At 33.4% G+C, this 15,818-nt stretch overlaps 2 protein-coding genes across 14 annotated transcripts; one reads left to right on the top strand and one right to left on the bottom strand.

Annotated features, from left to right (window-relative positions):
• Window positions 1–763: 763 nt before the first annotated feature.
• Window positions 764–3,751, bottom strand: LOC100790079 (E3 ubiquitin-protein ligase At3g02290-like). 12 transcript variants are annotated; one of them, XM_041015201.1, is made up of 7 exons: window positions 3,523–3,670; window positions 3,304–3,353; window positions 2,770–2,894; window positions 1,848–2,004; window positions 1,575–1,751; window positions 1,331–1,440; window positions 764–1,240 (listed from the first exon to the last, which is right to left on the bottom strand). In XM_041015201.1, exons 3-7 carry the CDS (start codon window positions 2,836–2,838, stop codon window positions 1,211–1,213), a joined length of 543 nt encoding a protein of 180 aa, XP_040871135.1. In that variant the 5' UTR covers window positions 2,839–2,894; window positions 3,304–3,353; window positions 3,523–3,670; the 3' UTR covers window positions 764–1,210.
• A 2,036-nt stretch (window positions 3,752–5,787) lies between these two features.
• Window positions 5,788–13,515, top strand: LOC100789550 (general transcription and DNA repair factor IIH helicase subunit XPB1). 2 transcript variants are annotated; one of them, XM_006580498.3, is made up of 20 exons: window positions 5,788–5,932; window positions 6,024–6,076; window positions 6,149–6,221; window positions 6,322–6,481; window positions 6,580–6,802; window positions 6,894–6,950; window positions 7,449–7,589; window positions 8,718–8,798; window positions 8,947–9,034; window positions 9,790–10,127; window positions 10,213–10,288; window positions 10,378–10,571; window positions 10,822–10,985; window positions 11,074–11,146; window positions 11,437–11,550; window positions 11,743–11,823; window positions 11,947–12,006; window positions 12,650–12,733; window positions 12,806–12,948; window positions 13,107–13,515. In XM_006580498.3, exons 1-20 carry the CDS (start codon window positions 5,923–5,925, stop codon window positions 13,201–13,203), a joined length of 2,310 nt encoding a protein of 769 aa, XP_006580561.1. In that variant the 5' UTR covers window positions 5,788–5,922; the 3' UTR covers window positions 13,204–13,515. The 2 variants fall into 2 exon arrangements, with proteins under 2 accessions (XP_006580561.1, XP_003525384.1); XM_003525336.4 differs by having other exon boundaries at window positions 6,152–6,221.
• The last annotated feature ends 2,303 nt before the right edge of the window (window positions 13,516–15,818 follow it).

Here is a 15,818-nt window from a genome sequence, read left to right on the forward strand (position 1 = left end):
TACATGAATTTTTTTTTTGTGTCGATTTACTACCTGTTTAGTCCCTTTCCGTTAATTGATGACTTGACATACATGATATCATGTCATCACTTGACGGAAGACGAGGAATGACATATAGTAATATGAAACTGAAATTTTTTTCAGATACTTAATTGAAAAACAATGAATGTTAGATAATAATCTAAAAATGACCTATATTATGAGTATGAAAAACTTAATTAAGTCAATTTTTTTTAATCTCTAAAAATCATGTTTCTTATAAATGTTATATAGTTGACATGATGTTCCTTGGAATGGAAGACATAAACATTAAAAAAAATCATTTCATGAGAGTGCTATAATCTTTTTTTCCTTAAGTACTCATAGGAAAAGAAAATAATATGATAAAGTACTACTAAGATTTTCCATAAGCCAAAATTAACTTATATAATGTATATGATAAAGTACTACTAAGATTTTCCATAAGCCAAAATTAACTTATATAATGTACACCTTAACTTTTGGAGAAGTCAAGTGAAAAAAAATCTATAAAAATTAAGTATATAAGTTAATTTCAAGCTAGATATAAGGATCAATTTAGTTTACTTACTCATTTTCTTTTTCTGTAAGTGTATATGATTTTTTTTTTATGTAAACATGACCTAAATAAATTTAATTTCATGTATAATATACTTTTTTAAAATATGAATAAAGATTAACTAAAAGATTATTTAACTACAAATGTTCAATTTATCTCAATTTTTCTGTGCATGAAATCTTGAGATAATATCAAAATATGCAACTGTTAAATTATTGAAATTTAATATATACAAAAAAGTTATTGAAAGTAATAACTCAAACAAGAATTACTCCTATTCCCATGAAAGCAGTACAACCAGAGTGAGAACATCCTACCATTCTTTGACAATGTAACAAAAGTCTTACAATCCACAAGAGAAATCATATCGACCGCTGTTTTCGCATGTAGTATCCGGCTATCACTTAAAAACATTCTAAATGATGAAATTATAAACAGAGAATATTTCCTTTAATTTCCTGTATGCTGCAACGCAGGGACTCTGAGTAAAAAATGGAATAAACCCAGAAAACTCAGAAAACGAAACAATCAAAATACAGCCATAAGTTCGGGTTGCTATCATATTAAACTCATGACTTTGTAACCTCGCTTCTCAAACACTACACAGTATATTTGAACTCCTATGTTGATGTATTATTCAATGGGAGGGTCGAAAACCAAATCCTGCGTTAAACAAAGAATTGCTTTAATTCACAAGGGTATCTTCACACAGATCTAAAGGTAGATGAGAAATTGGTAATGATTGGGGGAAACCTGATCGCACACAGGGCAAGTTTCACTTCTTTCCATCCATTCCAGAATGCATGCAAGGTGAAAATGATGGTCACAATTTGTTGCGAGTTTTGGATTCTCTGCATCATATTCTGCCAGGATAAAAAGATATACATCCATCATCAGTTCTCAACTTTAACCAAAAACAAAATAACCGTTACATAATAAATGGCTTAATTAATACCATCAGCTAAAGAAATTATATAAAAAGCTAAGAAAACATCACCTTCTAAACAGATTGGGCATGCATCTTCCTCTTCCACTAAATCTATAGGTTTCCCCGACTTAGCAAGTTCAATTTCGGAACCCTTTGCAGAATCTAGCTCCAGATCAGTCTGAACTTTGCACTCGGATTCCTTCGGCTCTTCCAACTTAGCTGAGGTCCCATGAATGTCTCTAGCAACTGGTTCTTGAATTGCATTAGAATTTGTAGAAGGCAAGGAAGTATTATTCTTGTCACTACGAATTTCTTGAGCCGCAGGTGGAGTTTGAGTGGTACCTAAGGTAACATTGAAAGGGATAGGAGCAGGAGGAGGTCTATAAGTATCAGGAGATGAAGTATCTAGATTAGTATCAACCAATAGCCGCCCAGAGAAAGCAGAAGCAGCACCCGGGTGAGAAGATAGAGGAACATGCTCTTCTGATGCTCTTGGATACTGCTGAGAAGAGAATGCAGCAAATGAAGCAATGCTATAACAATTGATATCACAACCATGGAAAATAGACAATGGAAAATTGGAAAGCAATTATATACTAATAATTACCAAAAGTAGACTTCAAAATCTCATCAAACAAAACATAAAACAGGTCCACCTTACAGGTTCTGAATTTTATTTTATTTTTTTATCAAGAGCAAAATAACCATTTTGGTCCTCTAAAAAATTAGATGTTAATAGGTTAACCCTCCCTTTATGAATGCATCATACTACTCTTTCAATGTTATGCCATTAAATTGGTTCTCAAAGTGACATCATATTAGTTCTTAAAAACACTGAAACTGATGGCATTCGGTTATCACTGGAGGACCAATTATTTGTTTCTTTCTAATAAATGGAGGACCGTAAGCTAATCAACTTCGCTTATTATCAGTTTCTTTTCTCACATGGACAGACTTCATTAAGCTTACACTTTAACCTTCCCTTAGTAGATAGAAAACCGAGTTACAAACATCCTCCGTGCCAAGTCTAAAAATCACACATCTATGTAGTATTACACAAACTCTCTTCCTGTTTGGGTTTGTTGAAGAGAAAATACTGAATATTAATTACTGGAAACTTTTTCAAACCTAATCAAAGCAGTGAAATCGATGCATGTCCCGCAACAATTAAATTAAATCCTTCTCAGAAAAGCAAAGTTAGGCTAAAGCAAAAAAAATAAAATAAAGTAAAAGCACAAAATTCAAACATGAAAAGCACACACACATAGTAGTACGCAGGTGGAGCGCTCAACACAGTCTCCTTAGAAGAACAACAACAACAGCAACCGCCCATCACGCCTTATCTCCAGCATCCAAAAGTAATTATTGCCACTGAGTGCATCATTTCACCTTCATCAGCATATACACGCAAAATTCCTTCAGATAATTAATTAATATAAGACCATTATTTAAACTTAAACAACACACACACACTGATTGCATCATTTCAACTTCATCAGCATATACATGTAAAACCCCTTCGGATAAGTAATTAATATAAGGCCATAATTTTACACTCAAGCTACACACGCACACACGCACGAGAGTGAAGAAATCATTCAGGTATCGCAAATTCACGATCGTGCGTGCGTGGTAATTACTCTACCTCGCCGAAAGAGAGTAATAATACCTAACTTTCCGAAACACAATCCAATTCATCAAGACGAACTATTAACAATAAGCAAAACAATCAGAATGAGATGCGATTGATTTGAAACTTGTAAAACAGAGATTAATAAGCGTAAGAGATAAATCTCACGCGGAATTTCAACGAATTCAATTCGAAACAGTCATCAAGCAATAGTTAAGCTGAAAAAAAGGAAGGGGAAAACGCGATGAATTAGGTACAGAAAATAAAAATTGAAAAGGACAGAGGATCGAATAGTTGAGCTGAAAAGCAAGGGAAAGGAGGGGGGATACGAGTAAGTGATTAGTAGGAAATCAGCAGAAAGAAAGGATTGGCGATGGAGAATTGAACCTTGAGATTGAGAATTGAGAATTGAGAAATCGAAATTGAGAAAGAGGAGACGAAGACGAAGAAGAAAATGCGCCAGTAGTTGCTTTCGTTGGTATTTGACACGATGATGTGTTGGTGAGTGTGCGAGTGCAGCAGGGCAGCTTTACGTGTACGAGAAAAAGAATTGCACGGAAAAATTGAAAATTCCTCCACTTACCCCTTCTTCATTCGCTTTCCTCACATCTCAACCGTTCACTTCATCAAACGCGTTAAGATTATAAACATCAAACAAATAAATAAATACTCCGTTCTATGATATCATGGAAAAAAGGATCATTCACCGCTTTTTGTGTACTAGTATCTCTTTACCTGGATAAATAATTAATTATACGTTAAAATAAATGAAAGTGATTACTTCATCTTTTTATAATTATAACATCCTTTCCATTTAGGTCATTTTTAAAAATACTTAATTTAATTGAAAATTGTTAATTATCTGTATTATATTTTAAAATAATTATTTTTATTTATTTAATTATTTTTTACTAATATTTACAGAGATAATAATTAGATAAAAATATATAGGACAAAATTATTAATATATGTATAAATTAAAAAAATCATAAAAAAAGACAAACAAATTTTAAAAAGAATCCTATAACTATAAACAAAGAGAATATATAAAGATGGTTAACTAAACTTTTCATATGAAGATTAATTGTCGATAAAGTTTTGGTAAAAAAAAAATAAAAAATATTAACCATTTAAATGAATCTTAGTATTTGAAAGATTAGTACTTTCCACTAAAAAAATACTTGATTGATAAAAAAACATAAAATATAAATTAATAACTAAAATAATTAACCTAATTTAATCAAAATATATTTACTATAACTATCTTAATTATTGTATTTATATAATTTTATGAATTAACACTAAATAACAAATTTCTCTAAAAATGTATTAATTTATTTTTAAACCTTATAAATAAAATAAATTGATAACAAGAATACTTAAAAAATAATAAGTTCATAACCAATTGATTAAGCACAATTGATTAAGCACAAGTGATTAATGTGTTCAAATTAAAGTTGAATTATCCGATTTTGATTCTTGACAAAAATAATTATTCGAATTTCTAAGAGAATTTTTTTTTTTTATCACAAGCATGATTAATTTGCATCCAACCGTTACGTTTAAAATGAATCAATTCCTCATATAAAAAAATTAATTAATCTTAAAAAAAAGATATAGAGAGTTAAGACTGTTTTACAATTTTTATATTCAAAATTATATATATATAAAAAGTTGAAAGTTATGCTGGATGGCTTTGTCATTAGAGGTGATCCCTTTATGAGAAATGGCATTGCAAGTTGCAAGTGAGGGTTGTCCTTTGTGCTCAACCTTGTCGTTTTCCAAACAAGGTGTTTCCTGAATCGGACATAAGCTGCTGCAAGCAGTAAACTGATATTCGCTTCATAAAAATGGTTAACAATGCATCATGTTTGGATGACCAATATCCAGCTAGTAGTTTCTTCTATCCTTTGTGGCTTTTCACTTCACTAAGCTGTATATAAGAAAATAATCTGCTCTTTTTTCTTTCAAAAACTTGCTCATTAATTTAATATTTTCTATTCAGGGGGTAACTTGTCAGTGGGCGACTATATTTTCAAGTATTAACTTGTGAATTAATAAGTTTTTCTAGTGTGGTCCCGTACATCAAGCGTGTTGTCGTGTAATTTTTTTCTTTTTATATTTATTTTATTTATACATTAATAATACAGTAATTTAATTTAATATTGTAATAATAAATCATCTCTATGATAACATGAATGCATTGTAAAGTCGTAACCATTTTTTTTATATATATTTATTTTGTTTTGTCCATTAAAAATGTTAGTGCTCTCTCAATGTTTTAAATTTATTGACGGAATATTAATATTTTTAACGAAAAATGATTAAAATGAAATTTTTGAAAATATAAAAGATTATAATAAAATTTTTAAAACTTAATATAATAAAATGAAACTTATGAAAATATACAATAATAAAATAAATTTTTTTAAACTTAATGTATCAAAAACACTCAAACATTATGGACCAAAGTTAATATTTAGCCTAGAATTTTAGAAGTACAAAAAAAAAATCTGAGGGGTGTTAAGAAAGAAAAGGGTTTGAATAGCGGGCCCCAAAACTAACTGTTTTGGGCCGGCCCATAATGTTTGGGTGTACGGAACCTGCACTGTCTTCTCCCTCGCAGTTATTATTAGCGGTAACGGAAAAATGGATGTATAAATACGCAGATTCGGTCGCGCTTACATTCTCGTTCTCGATTATTGATTTCTGCAGTACTTCATAGAGAAAGAACACTTTTAAAAAATAAACCCAAAATTTAAAACCCTAACACAATCCATTGGAATCATGGGATACGGTACTTCACCATTCATCCAAAATTTCTAATCCATCTATGGAATTATATATGCAATAATAATAATAATTCTCTTTCAATTTCATAAACACAGGCGAAAAAGGAGGACGACCCCCGTTCAAAAAGCTCAAGGCTTCCACTAAATTCGTCAGTTCATCTTTGATACTTCGTTCTTTCTTCTGTTTCTGTTAAATTTATCGTTTCTCACATTGTTTGCAGCAGGAAGATCCCCAAAAAGGAATCGCCTACGATGACGATGGTTATGGCGGCGAAGATGCGTACGACGATGACGGTAATGTTCATTTTAATACTTACAGATTTACTTATCCGTAGGATTGTTGTATGGGTCACGCACACGATGATATATTGATGATGAATTGAGGGTTTTACAGATGGTAAAACCAAGGATTTTAGCAAATTAGAGCTGAAACCGGATCACCCCAATCGCCCTCTGTGGGCCTGTGGCAATGGCCGCATATTCCTCGAGACTTTCTCCCCTTTATACAAGCATGCTTATGATTTTCTTATCGCCATCGCCGAGCCTGTTTGCAGGTAGAAATTGTTAATATGAGAGAGATATCAAGTGCAATGGCATGTTAAAATGTTGGAACTGTACTTATGTGTTTGATGTGTGGGATGGTGATGCATAGGCCGGAGTCTATGCACGAATACAACCTTACTCCACACTCGCTGTATGCGGCTGTTTCGGTTGGTCTGGAAACAGAAACAGTCATAAGTGTTTTGAACAAGTTATCCAAGACCAAGCTTCCCAAAGAGATGGTTAAATTTATACATGATTCTACTGCAAATTATGGCAAAGTGAAACTCGTGCTCAAAAAGAATCGATACTTTATTGAATCCCCGTTTCCGGAGGTATAAAAATGACGCTTCCACTTTCTCTACATCTTGTGTTCCTATGGTAAGTGGTAAGATCTCATGTGATTCATCGTACCATATTTGGCAGGTATTGAAGACATTGCTCCGGGATGAAACTATATCTCGATCAAGGATTATTTCTGAGGTGTGTAATAAATTTTCTATTTTGTGTGTTGGGCTCCAACTTGTTTGGGGTGTGGCTTTGGTTGACCCTTTTGTTTAATGTCTTTTTCATGTCCAGATAAATATAATTGGTTTGTTCCCTTACATAGGCCTTGGTGATGGGCACAAAAATAGTTATGTTCCCAGTGTGTTATCCTTAGTTATTCTTGGCTGATTTGTTGCCCTACCTGTAACTACAATCCAGTATTTCCTTGTCTGTGGATATTTGTGGGGCACGTTGGATTGAACTCCTTTATTACTGTTTGGTTTCTATTTTGATACTGCTAGTGCATACCTTAGTCATTCTCTACTAAAATGCTGCCATGTTATATTGAATTGGTTGCTCATAGCTCTTTTCTCCTTTTGCAGATTATTGACAACTAATGTGAATTGCTTTTTCTGACATTACCAAGAATATTGTGTTGTCTTGCTGTGTGCATTCCTATTGCTAACTTTTCCCATATTGCTGTTTTTTGTTTAGAATGTAAATGGAGATGGATTTACAATCAGCAAAGCAGCAGGTGAAATTGAAGGCACTCATGATGAGTTGCTAAATGAAGCAGAAGTGGCAGCGGTTGCAGAAGAGAAAGAAGCCCATTCATTTGAAATTGATCCTTCTCAGGTAATGTATGTGTGAGCTTCTGGAGAAGATTACAGTATTTTTTACTCTCTTACTCTTGATCTGTTTGTTTTTTATTTTATGCTAAGAAGCACAAATACTTATTAATAGTACCCTTTGTGTTGGACAGATGTCAAACACTGCAAGGACACTTTGAATATTTCTAGCTGCATTTTATATTTTTTACTTTTTATTTTAAACTTCTGTAACAATACCATAAAATTTAGATAAACTATAGCATTTTTGTTATGTTTACAATGAATCATAGTCATTTTGGAATTTTCACAAGTCATTTTGGAAACATGAATCCTCTCGTGATTTAAGAATTTTATTTTATGCTTATTTTAGATTAATTTTGCATGTATTATAGCTGTATTATGTGCTATGATTTTAAAAATTTCCATATTTCCATGTTCATGTTGAATCATGTCTGTGTCTCGTGTTATATATCCATGATATTTAGATTTTACATTATATTCCCAAGTCAGACCTCAAAATTGTTGTCTTGGGAAATGATGCTGGATTAGGTCATTCATGTTTCAGAAAAAGAAATTGGATGAGTTAATTGTATTAAATTTAAGAAAACAAAAATGAATATATACATTTATTAAAATTAGAGCTAGCTAAATACACTTTTTAATGCTACATTCTTACTTCTCTATATGATGCAGCTCTGGCATTGTTTGGAGTGCTTTTGGTTGCCAGTGATAAGTGTTAATTCTTATCACTGTTAGTAGTTCATGACTTATATTGTAGAATTCTCCTATACTTAAATAATAGTGTCAAAATATTCCATTAGTTTCACTACAAGAATATTCTTAGAAAGTTTAAATTTTGTTTGGGGAAAAGTTAATGAGAGCTATTTCAAAGAATAGACTAGATAGTTATCATAAATCAGATTGGAGTTTTTTCTTATAAGCCAAGAAATATTATTAAACTAAGTGAAAGCATAAGAAATGCTCACTTAGCTAAAGACATTAATACATAGAAAAGGGGAAAAGTATACTCAATAGAATTTTCAACCTGACCCAATTACATATATCCATAAAATGCTGAGGGAGAGCAATAAAAAACTGAACCCATTAGGATACATCAAACTGTTATATTTAAATTTTTCTCATTTATATGCAGGTTGAAAATGTAAAGCAACGTTGCTTGCCAAATGCCTTAAATTATCCCATGTTGGAGGAGTATGACTTCAGAAATGACACGGTGAGTAATGCTTTATATGCATGTGCTACTAAACAACGTTGAGGATTATAATCAATATATTTACTGATGTTAAAATCTTACAAATTTATGGTCATGGAGTTTAAACTTCATGTGTGACTCATGGAGTATAACTCTTTCAATGCTGCAGGTGAACCCAGACCTTGACATGGAACTAAAGCCTCAAGCACAACCACGGCCATATCAAGAGAAGAGCCTTAGTAAAATGTTTGGAAATGGTAAGGCTGACAGCATTTGCAAGGACATATGTCACTAACAGTTCACTCTTCCCATGCTAAATTTAAGGGTGGCCACCAACTGTTATATTTTAAATTGATGAAATTGACTTCTTGAATTATTTGTCTTTAAGTTCTAAAACACACCTTTCCAGTTTTGCATATTTTCAAGACTATAATTTTCAGCATCATTTTTAAACCAGTGTAGTGCTGTGAAGGAAAATTGAAGTTTTAGTAAAAGAAAATATTCAGACTTGTTTTAGAAGTATGCAAGCTTTGGTCAATGTTTTTTTTCGTTTTTTTATTTTTTTTACTTGGAAGCCACTAGGGTTAGCGGTGAATGCGGGTAGGAGTTCCCCCCCCCCCCAAAAAGAAGAAATCCTCTTAGTTTCTTTTATTCTTTTAAATAACTTTCGAAATTGATGTGTTGGTATGATAAAGAAAGGTTGACGCTTGCCTACACTAGAGATAAGTTACACTGATCCTTATCTTTGATGCATAACTACACTAGAGATAAGTTACGCTAATCCTTATCTTTGACATGATTTTTTACATATAACTGTGGAAGTTGATGTGTTGGAAATCCAAAGTTATGTTTAAAATCAAAGATAAGGATGAGTGATTTAGTGTAACTTATCTCTAGTGTAGTTAAGAGTCATCTTTTCTTAATGACTCAAGTAACAGTATGTCTGCCTTGGGTAAATTGCATATTGAAACATAAATTACTTCTGAGAGCAATTTAATGTCTGCCACCTCAGGTAGAGCAAGATCTGGTATAATAGTTCTACCCTGTGGTGCTGGTAAGTCCTTAGTTGGTGTTTCTGCAGCTTGCCGGATAAAAAAAAGCTGCCTCTGTTTGGCAACAAATGCTGTTTCTGTAGATCAGTGGGCTTTCCAATTTAAACTATGGTCAACTATCCGAGAAGAACAAATATGTCGTTTCACGTCTGATAGCAAAGAGAGATTCCGTGGTAATGCTGGAGTTGTTGTGACGACATATAATATGGTTGCTTTTGGTGGTAAACGGTCTGAAGAATCTGAAAAAATCATTGAAGAAATAAGAAACAGAGAATGGGGATTGCTCCTCATGGATGAGGTAGCCACACAACTTTATGATTATATACTCCCTGCCTAAATCTTAAGGTTGTTCCTTATGCATAATATCTTGGCATGATAACCAGGTGCATGTGGTTCCGGCCCATATGTTTCGTAAAGTCATCAGTATCACTAAATCTCATTGTAAACTTGGGCTCACAGGTATGCCATTTTGCATTAGTTTAATGTTGCTTTGACCATGACCTTAACCTTTTCTACTAAGAGTGAGGGATTGACTGTTGGAATTGCAGCTACACTTGTCAGAGAGGACGAAAGGATTACAGATCTGAACTTCCTGATTGGTCCCAAGCTGTATGAGGCAAATTGGTTAGATCTAGTAAAAGGTGGATTTATTGCAAATGTACAGTGTGCTGAAGTATGGTGTCCGATGACAAAAGAGTTTTTTGCCGAGTATTTGAAGAAAGAGAACTCCAAGAAGAGGCAGGTAAGGCCGATTGGAACATTGTAAATCTTTGTAATTGAATATTTAAGGGGTGATTATGAAATATGGGTTCTGCTGAAAAAATTGATTATTTTCCGTGATAGACTGCATGTTCGGTGAAAGTGGTTTTGAATTTTTATTTATTATTTGTGGATTAAAATTTTTTTTATTAAAACTTTTAATTAGTCAAAATTTGTTCCCAGTTTACTTGCTTGAATTCACTCATCTTAATTGATTATCTTTACATCTACAGGCACTTTACGTGATGAATCCTAATAAGTTCAGAGCATGTGAGTTTCTCATAAATTTCCATGAAAGGACACGTGGTGATAAAATTATAGTCTTTGCTGATAATCTGTTTGCTCTCACTGAGTATGCTATGAAACTCCGTAAACCAATGATATATGGTGCTACAAGGTGCTGAGGCCATATATTGACTTTTTTATTGGAAGCTGTGATTAGGGTTCTGCTGTTTTTGAACCTTCTTTTTTTATATGCTGTACAGTCATGTTGAGAGGACAAAAATTTTGCAAGCATTCAAAACTAGCAAAGATATAAATACTATATTTCTTTCCAAGGTATGTGTTCCTGTTTTTTTTAATTTTATTTTGAGGCTTATTTGCTTTACTTTTATTCGTTATATCAAGGAAAATACTGGTTTGTCATCTTGATGTCCATCAATATGAACATTTGAATGGGTGTATCTTCACAAATTTTGTTTGATTACCTAGCATTTTGCAACATGTAGAACTAGTATGTTCTATACCTGCCTGCCTTGGTGCTTCCTGCGTTCCTGTTGATGTTATTAATATTGTGTGCTATTCCCTGTTAGCATCTAATCCCCACATGCTTTCGTATATATTCTCAGGTGGGTGACAACTCAATTGATATTCCTGAAGCAAACGTAATAATTCAGATCTCTTCACATGCTGGTTCAAGGCGACAAGAAGCCCAGCGTCTGGGTCGTATTCTTAGGGCCAAGGTCAGTTTCTAAACGCTTCTACATGTTGTGGTCTATCATACTTGCCCTACAGATTGAATTTTAATGTTCAAATGATGATTGATTGATTGTGGAAACTGGGGAATTTTCTGCTGCATGTTGTTTATGTTATCTGTCAGTAAAGCATTGTGCTTATGGGTTGGCTGACATTCAAATTAATGAATTAAATGCCAGGGAAAGCTTGAGGATAGGATGGCAGGGGGCAAGGAGGAGTATAATGCATTTTTTTATTCCCTTGTTTCAATTGATACCCAGGTATACATTTATTCTATGCCAAGTCCTGTATTCATTCATCGGATCATGCATTCTTTGAAAAATAAAACTATCATATGGGATATTTATCCTGTATTGTGCACTTTGTCGTACTTGTATTTGCAGGAGATGTATTACTCAACTAAGAGACAGCAATTTTTAATTGATCAGGGTTACAGCTTTAAGGTTAGGTTCACTCCATGTTGCATTTCTAGTTATTTTTCCTAGAGCACACATGGGTTTGTACATTTGCTCTACTTTGTTTGAAGTTTTCGATTTACTTGGAATAAGTGGGAACGAGCTGAATTTCCTTGTGATAATGCATCTGTTCTTTTTTAGTGAAACAATTTCAACCAGTTGCTGCTTTGCTATGATGTTCTTTGGCTACTTAAACGTTATGTCCTTGAAATATACTGTAGAGCAAGTTGTTAGTGTTAAAAGCACTTATGGATTCTAAGTTTTCCTGTGGTGTATGTTATGTTTGCTATAACCTTGGTTATTTGTTTGTTCACGTGAAGTACTCAAGAAGGGCATTATATTTGGTGAGAAGGAAGGAAAAGAAAGAAACTAGCTAATATATTTGGACTCAATCTAAGTCTAAATACGTGGTTACTTCCCTTTCTTCTCTTTCCAAATCTCTCACCAAACAGTGCATTAATGATTAATTAATGCATAATTACCTAATTTTGTTGAACTGATTAGTTTTCAAAACCTATTGTAATCGTAGTTCCGATGCCAGGCTTGATAATTTTTAATGTATGTTGGCCTCCATAACTTTCTTGTCAAGATTTCAATCTATATATGCTTAGATTTTGATAATACTTGACAGGTAATTACTAGCTTGCCTCCTCCCGATGAAGGGCCTAATTTGAGCTATCATCGTCTTGAGGATCAATTGGCACTTCTTGGAAAGGTTTGCATCCTCATTCCCTTTTGACTTAGAATTGAGTTGCTCATTGCCAAATAACTAATGTGTATCTATCAGGTGTTGAGTGCTGGTGACGATCAAGTTGGATTAGAGCAACTAGATGAAGATGCAGATGAAATAGCCCTTCAGAGTGCCCGTCGTTCTCAAGGATCCATGAGTGCAATGTCAGGCGCAAAAGGGATGGTTTATATGGAGTACAGGTGTGTTATCCTTTTTTTGCCTGAAACAATATAGTATGCTATGTAGTAATTTATCTCAAGCTGTTGAATTGTCTTTTTGAGATCTTAAGAACCTTGATCTGTTAACTGATATACAAACGTATAGATCTTTGGTCATAATTGCTTTCTTCTCCGTGCAGTACTGGGCGTAACAAAGGCCAAGGACAGATCAAGAGCAAGCCGAAAGATCCAGCGAAGAGACATTTCTTGTTTAAAAGAAGATATGGCGCAACCTAAATGGTGCACACCTGCTCTGCGAATAGAAACGAGCACCTATGTGGCGGCTTTGTAATGGTACAATACGAAAGTAATCAAGTATGCAGGATTTACAGCCTTACTTGACACAATGCTGGTTGCCTTTTTCATAAAAAAAAAAAAGGAGACTTGTATACACTGAAATCATTGGATGCTTCGAAAAGCAGGCATAATGCTTATTTTTCAACTGTTCACTTTATGGAGATGTGGTCAAACAGGTTATTTTTTCCTTCATGTGAACAAAGAGGCAACCAAGGCTATATTATACAGCCTTCGAAAAGGCAAATTTGTTTACACCCTTGTCTCAACTCAACAACGGTTTTTTATCCGGCACCAATTTGTTGAGGCGTGTGACTTTACTTTTTCCTCGTCATAGATGTGTAGTTATTTTTTCCTGGTTGTTACAGATGTTTGACTTTTTTTCTTCAAACTTCAAAGAATCAATTACTGAAAATGTCCATCAGACTCTGACAAAAACGTAGAATGTTAAAGGAAGAACATTATGGCATTGCACCACAAATAGACAATAGACACAAGCTCAAAGTTAATTAGCTAAATATTAGCAATCTTGAAATTACAAACACAATAACACATTCTCTTTGTTACAAATAAACCTTGATAGTGTCCTGAACATTTTTGGACTTTTTTAGTTGTTTTCTTTCCTTCTTTTATTTCTTTTGGATTGGTACTTCGTGTTATTTCTTCTGAATTTGAGTCAGTCAGTGCTTGCATAGAGATAACAATCTGAGTGAGTAGAACAATGTTGTGTAAAGTTACTCTTAGAGTGCGTTTGGATGGAGAATTTTAATTGAGGAAAGTAATTTATTAGAGAATTTAAATTTATGTAATCTAAAATTCATTGTTTAGATGTTTTTTTAAGAAGAATTTAAATTTTTGAAATTTTAAAACAGAATTTTAAATAACTAAAAATGTGAAATTTTAATTTTTCTTTAAAAGGTGAGAAATTGAAATTCTCTTTATAGAAGAATTTTCTAAAACATTCACGTATTTTCTTTATAACCTTCATCCTCTTTTCCACCTAAAAAGTTCTCAAAATCCCGTTCTGGAACTCGCGACTCTTTTCTCACGTTGATGATCCTTTTCTTCAAGAAATATCTTTTGAACTCGTAAAGCATTGATCGAGTTTGGGCGTAGGGGAACACATAGAGCTACACCTGCTAGTCAGGGGAGCAACCGTCACTATCTATCATGCGGCAGAAGTGCTCGCCGACGCGGAGGACCTGTGTCATGTCTTGCGCTGTTGACTAAATACTGTGGTCGGTGTGGTGAGATATATCGTCGTGTCCCAGTTTTCCTACGACTTCCTATGCTGCATCAGTGTTCTCTTTGGAAGCACACCAACCATATTTTCTCTTTTCTTTGCCTTCATTTTCTTTTATCCTCACAATTTTAATTTTTTTTTAATCCAAATACAATTTTGAAAATAAAAGAATTTCAATTGAAGTATTTAAAATTCTTAGAATTTAAAATTTCTCAAAATTTTAAATTTTCTCATCCAAACACACTCTTAATGATTTTGATACAATTAGGCAGATTACTATAAGTTCACTTGAAAGGGTAAATGTGATGGAAAAGGGGTGGGGACACAAAGGAAAGTGCCATAGACAACAATAGAGAACTGAAAGTTAGAAAAAGGAAGGTGAAGGTGTTGGTTGGAAAAGGAGGAAGGAAAGGTGGAGGTAAAGTCAGGAGGAGGAAGAAAAGAGGTGGTGGTAATGATGAAGGAAAAAGGTGAAAAGAAAAAAAAAACTCATGATGGAGAGAAAAAACCCCACCTAAAGTTCAATGAAAACCCTCGAAGGAGATGGGGGGGTTATGAAATTATACGTGGGGTTTTGCTAAGGGAGATGCTATTTGCACCTCCCGTTTATTACTCTTCACACCCTCCAATTTTTTTGAACTTTTTGAAATATTCAAACCGCTCCACCTTTTGAGCTATCATCATCTTGGAACCATATTTCCTCTCCCTTTCAACCTTATCATGTTTTTGCTAGGTCCCAAAATGTGTAAAACCATTTCATATGATTGGAAAATGTTACTTATCTGGATTGCATAATGAATGGTGTTTTAATTGAATGTGAAACTGCCCTTTTTTTGCAATCGGTAGCAATGATGCTAAAAATATCTTGGCATTTTATAGTTCTCAAGATAATGTATTTTCCATAGTTAACAAGAAGGTGGAATGGGCAACATATTTAGTCATTTTGTGCATTATTATAAAACTTTCTTGAAAAATAATAGTAACATACTCTTTTAAACACTCTATTGGTTGAAATTTATTGAAGATCACAAATCCGTATGGGTCTAACTTTTCATTTAATTATTCTTTCCTGATTTGATAGTTTTCAATAAGTTTCAACCAATAGGAGAGTGTGTGTTTGGATGAGTATTGCTAACACTTCTCAATCTTTTATCAACAATATTAATTATTTATATTCTAATGACTTAAATTATTTGTTTTATTATGAAACTTACCTGGAGGAACCGAATATAGAAAAGATGATATCAATCTTATACTCGAATATATACCCCTGGTACCAGCTACGTACAGATGCGGCAAATTCACTACCGGTAGT

This window comes from Glycine max, chromosome 5 (assembly GCF_000004515.6).
Source record: "Glycine max cultivar Williams 82 chromosome 5, Glycine_max_v4.0, whole genome shotgun sequence".
In the NCBI taxonomy this organism is placed as follows: domain Eukaryota; kingdom Viridiplantae; phylum Streptophyta; class Magnoliopsida; order Fabales; family Fabaceae; genus Glycine; species Glycine max.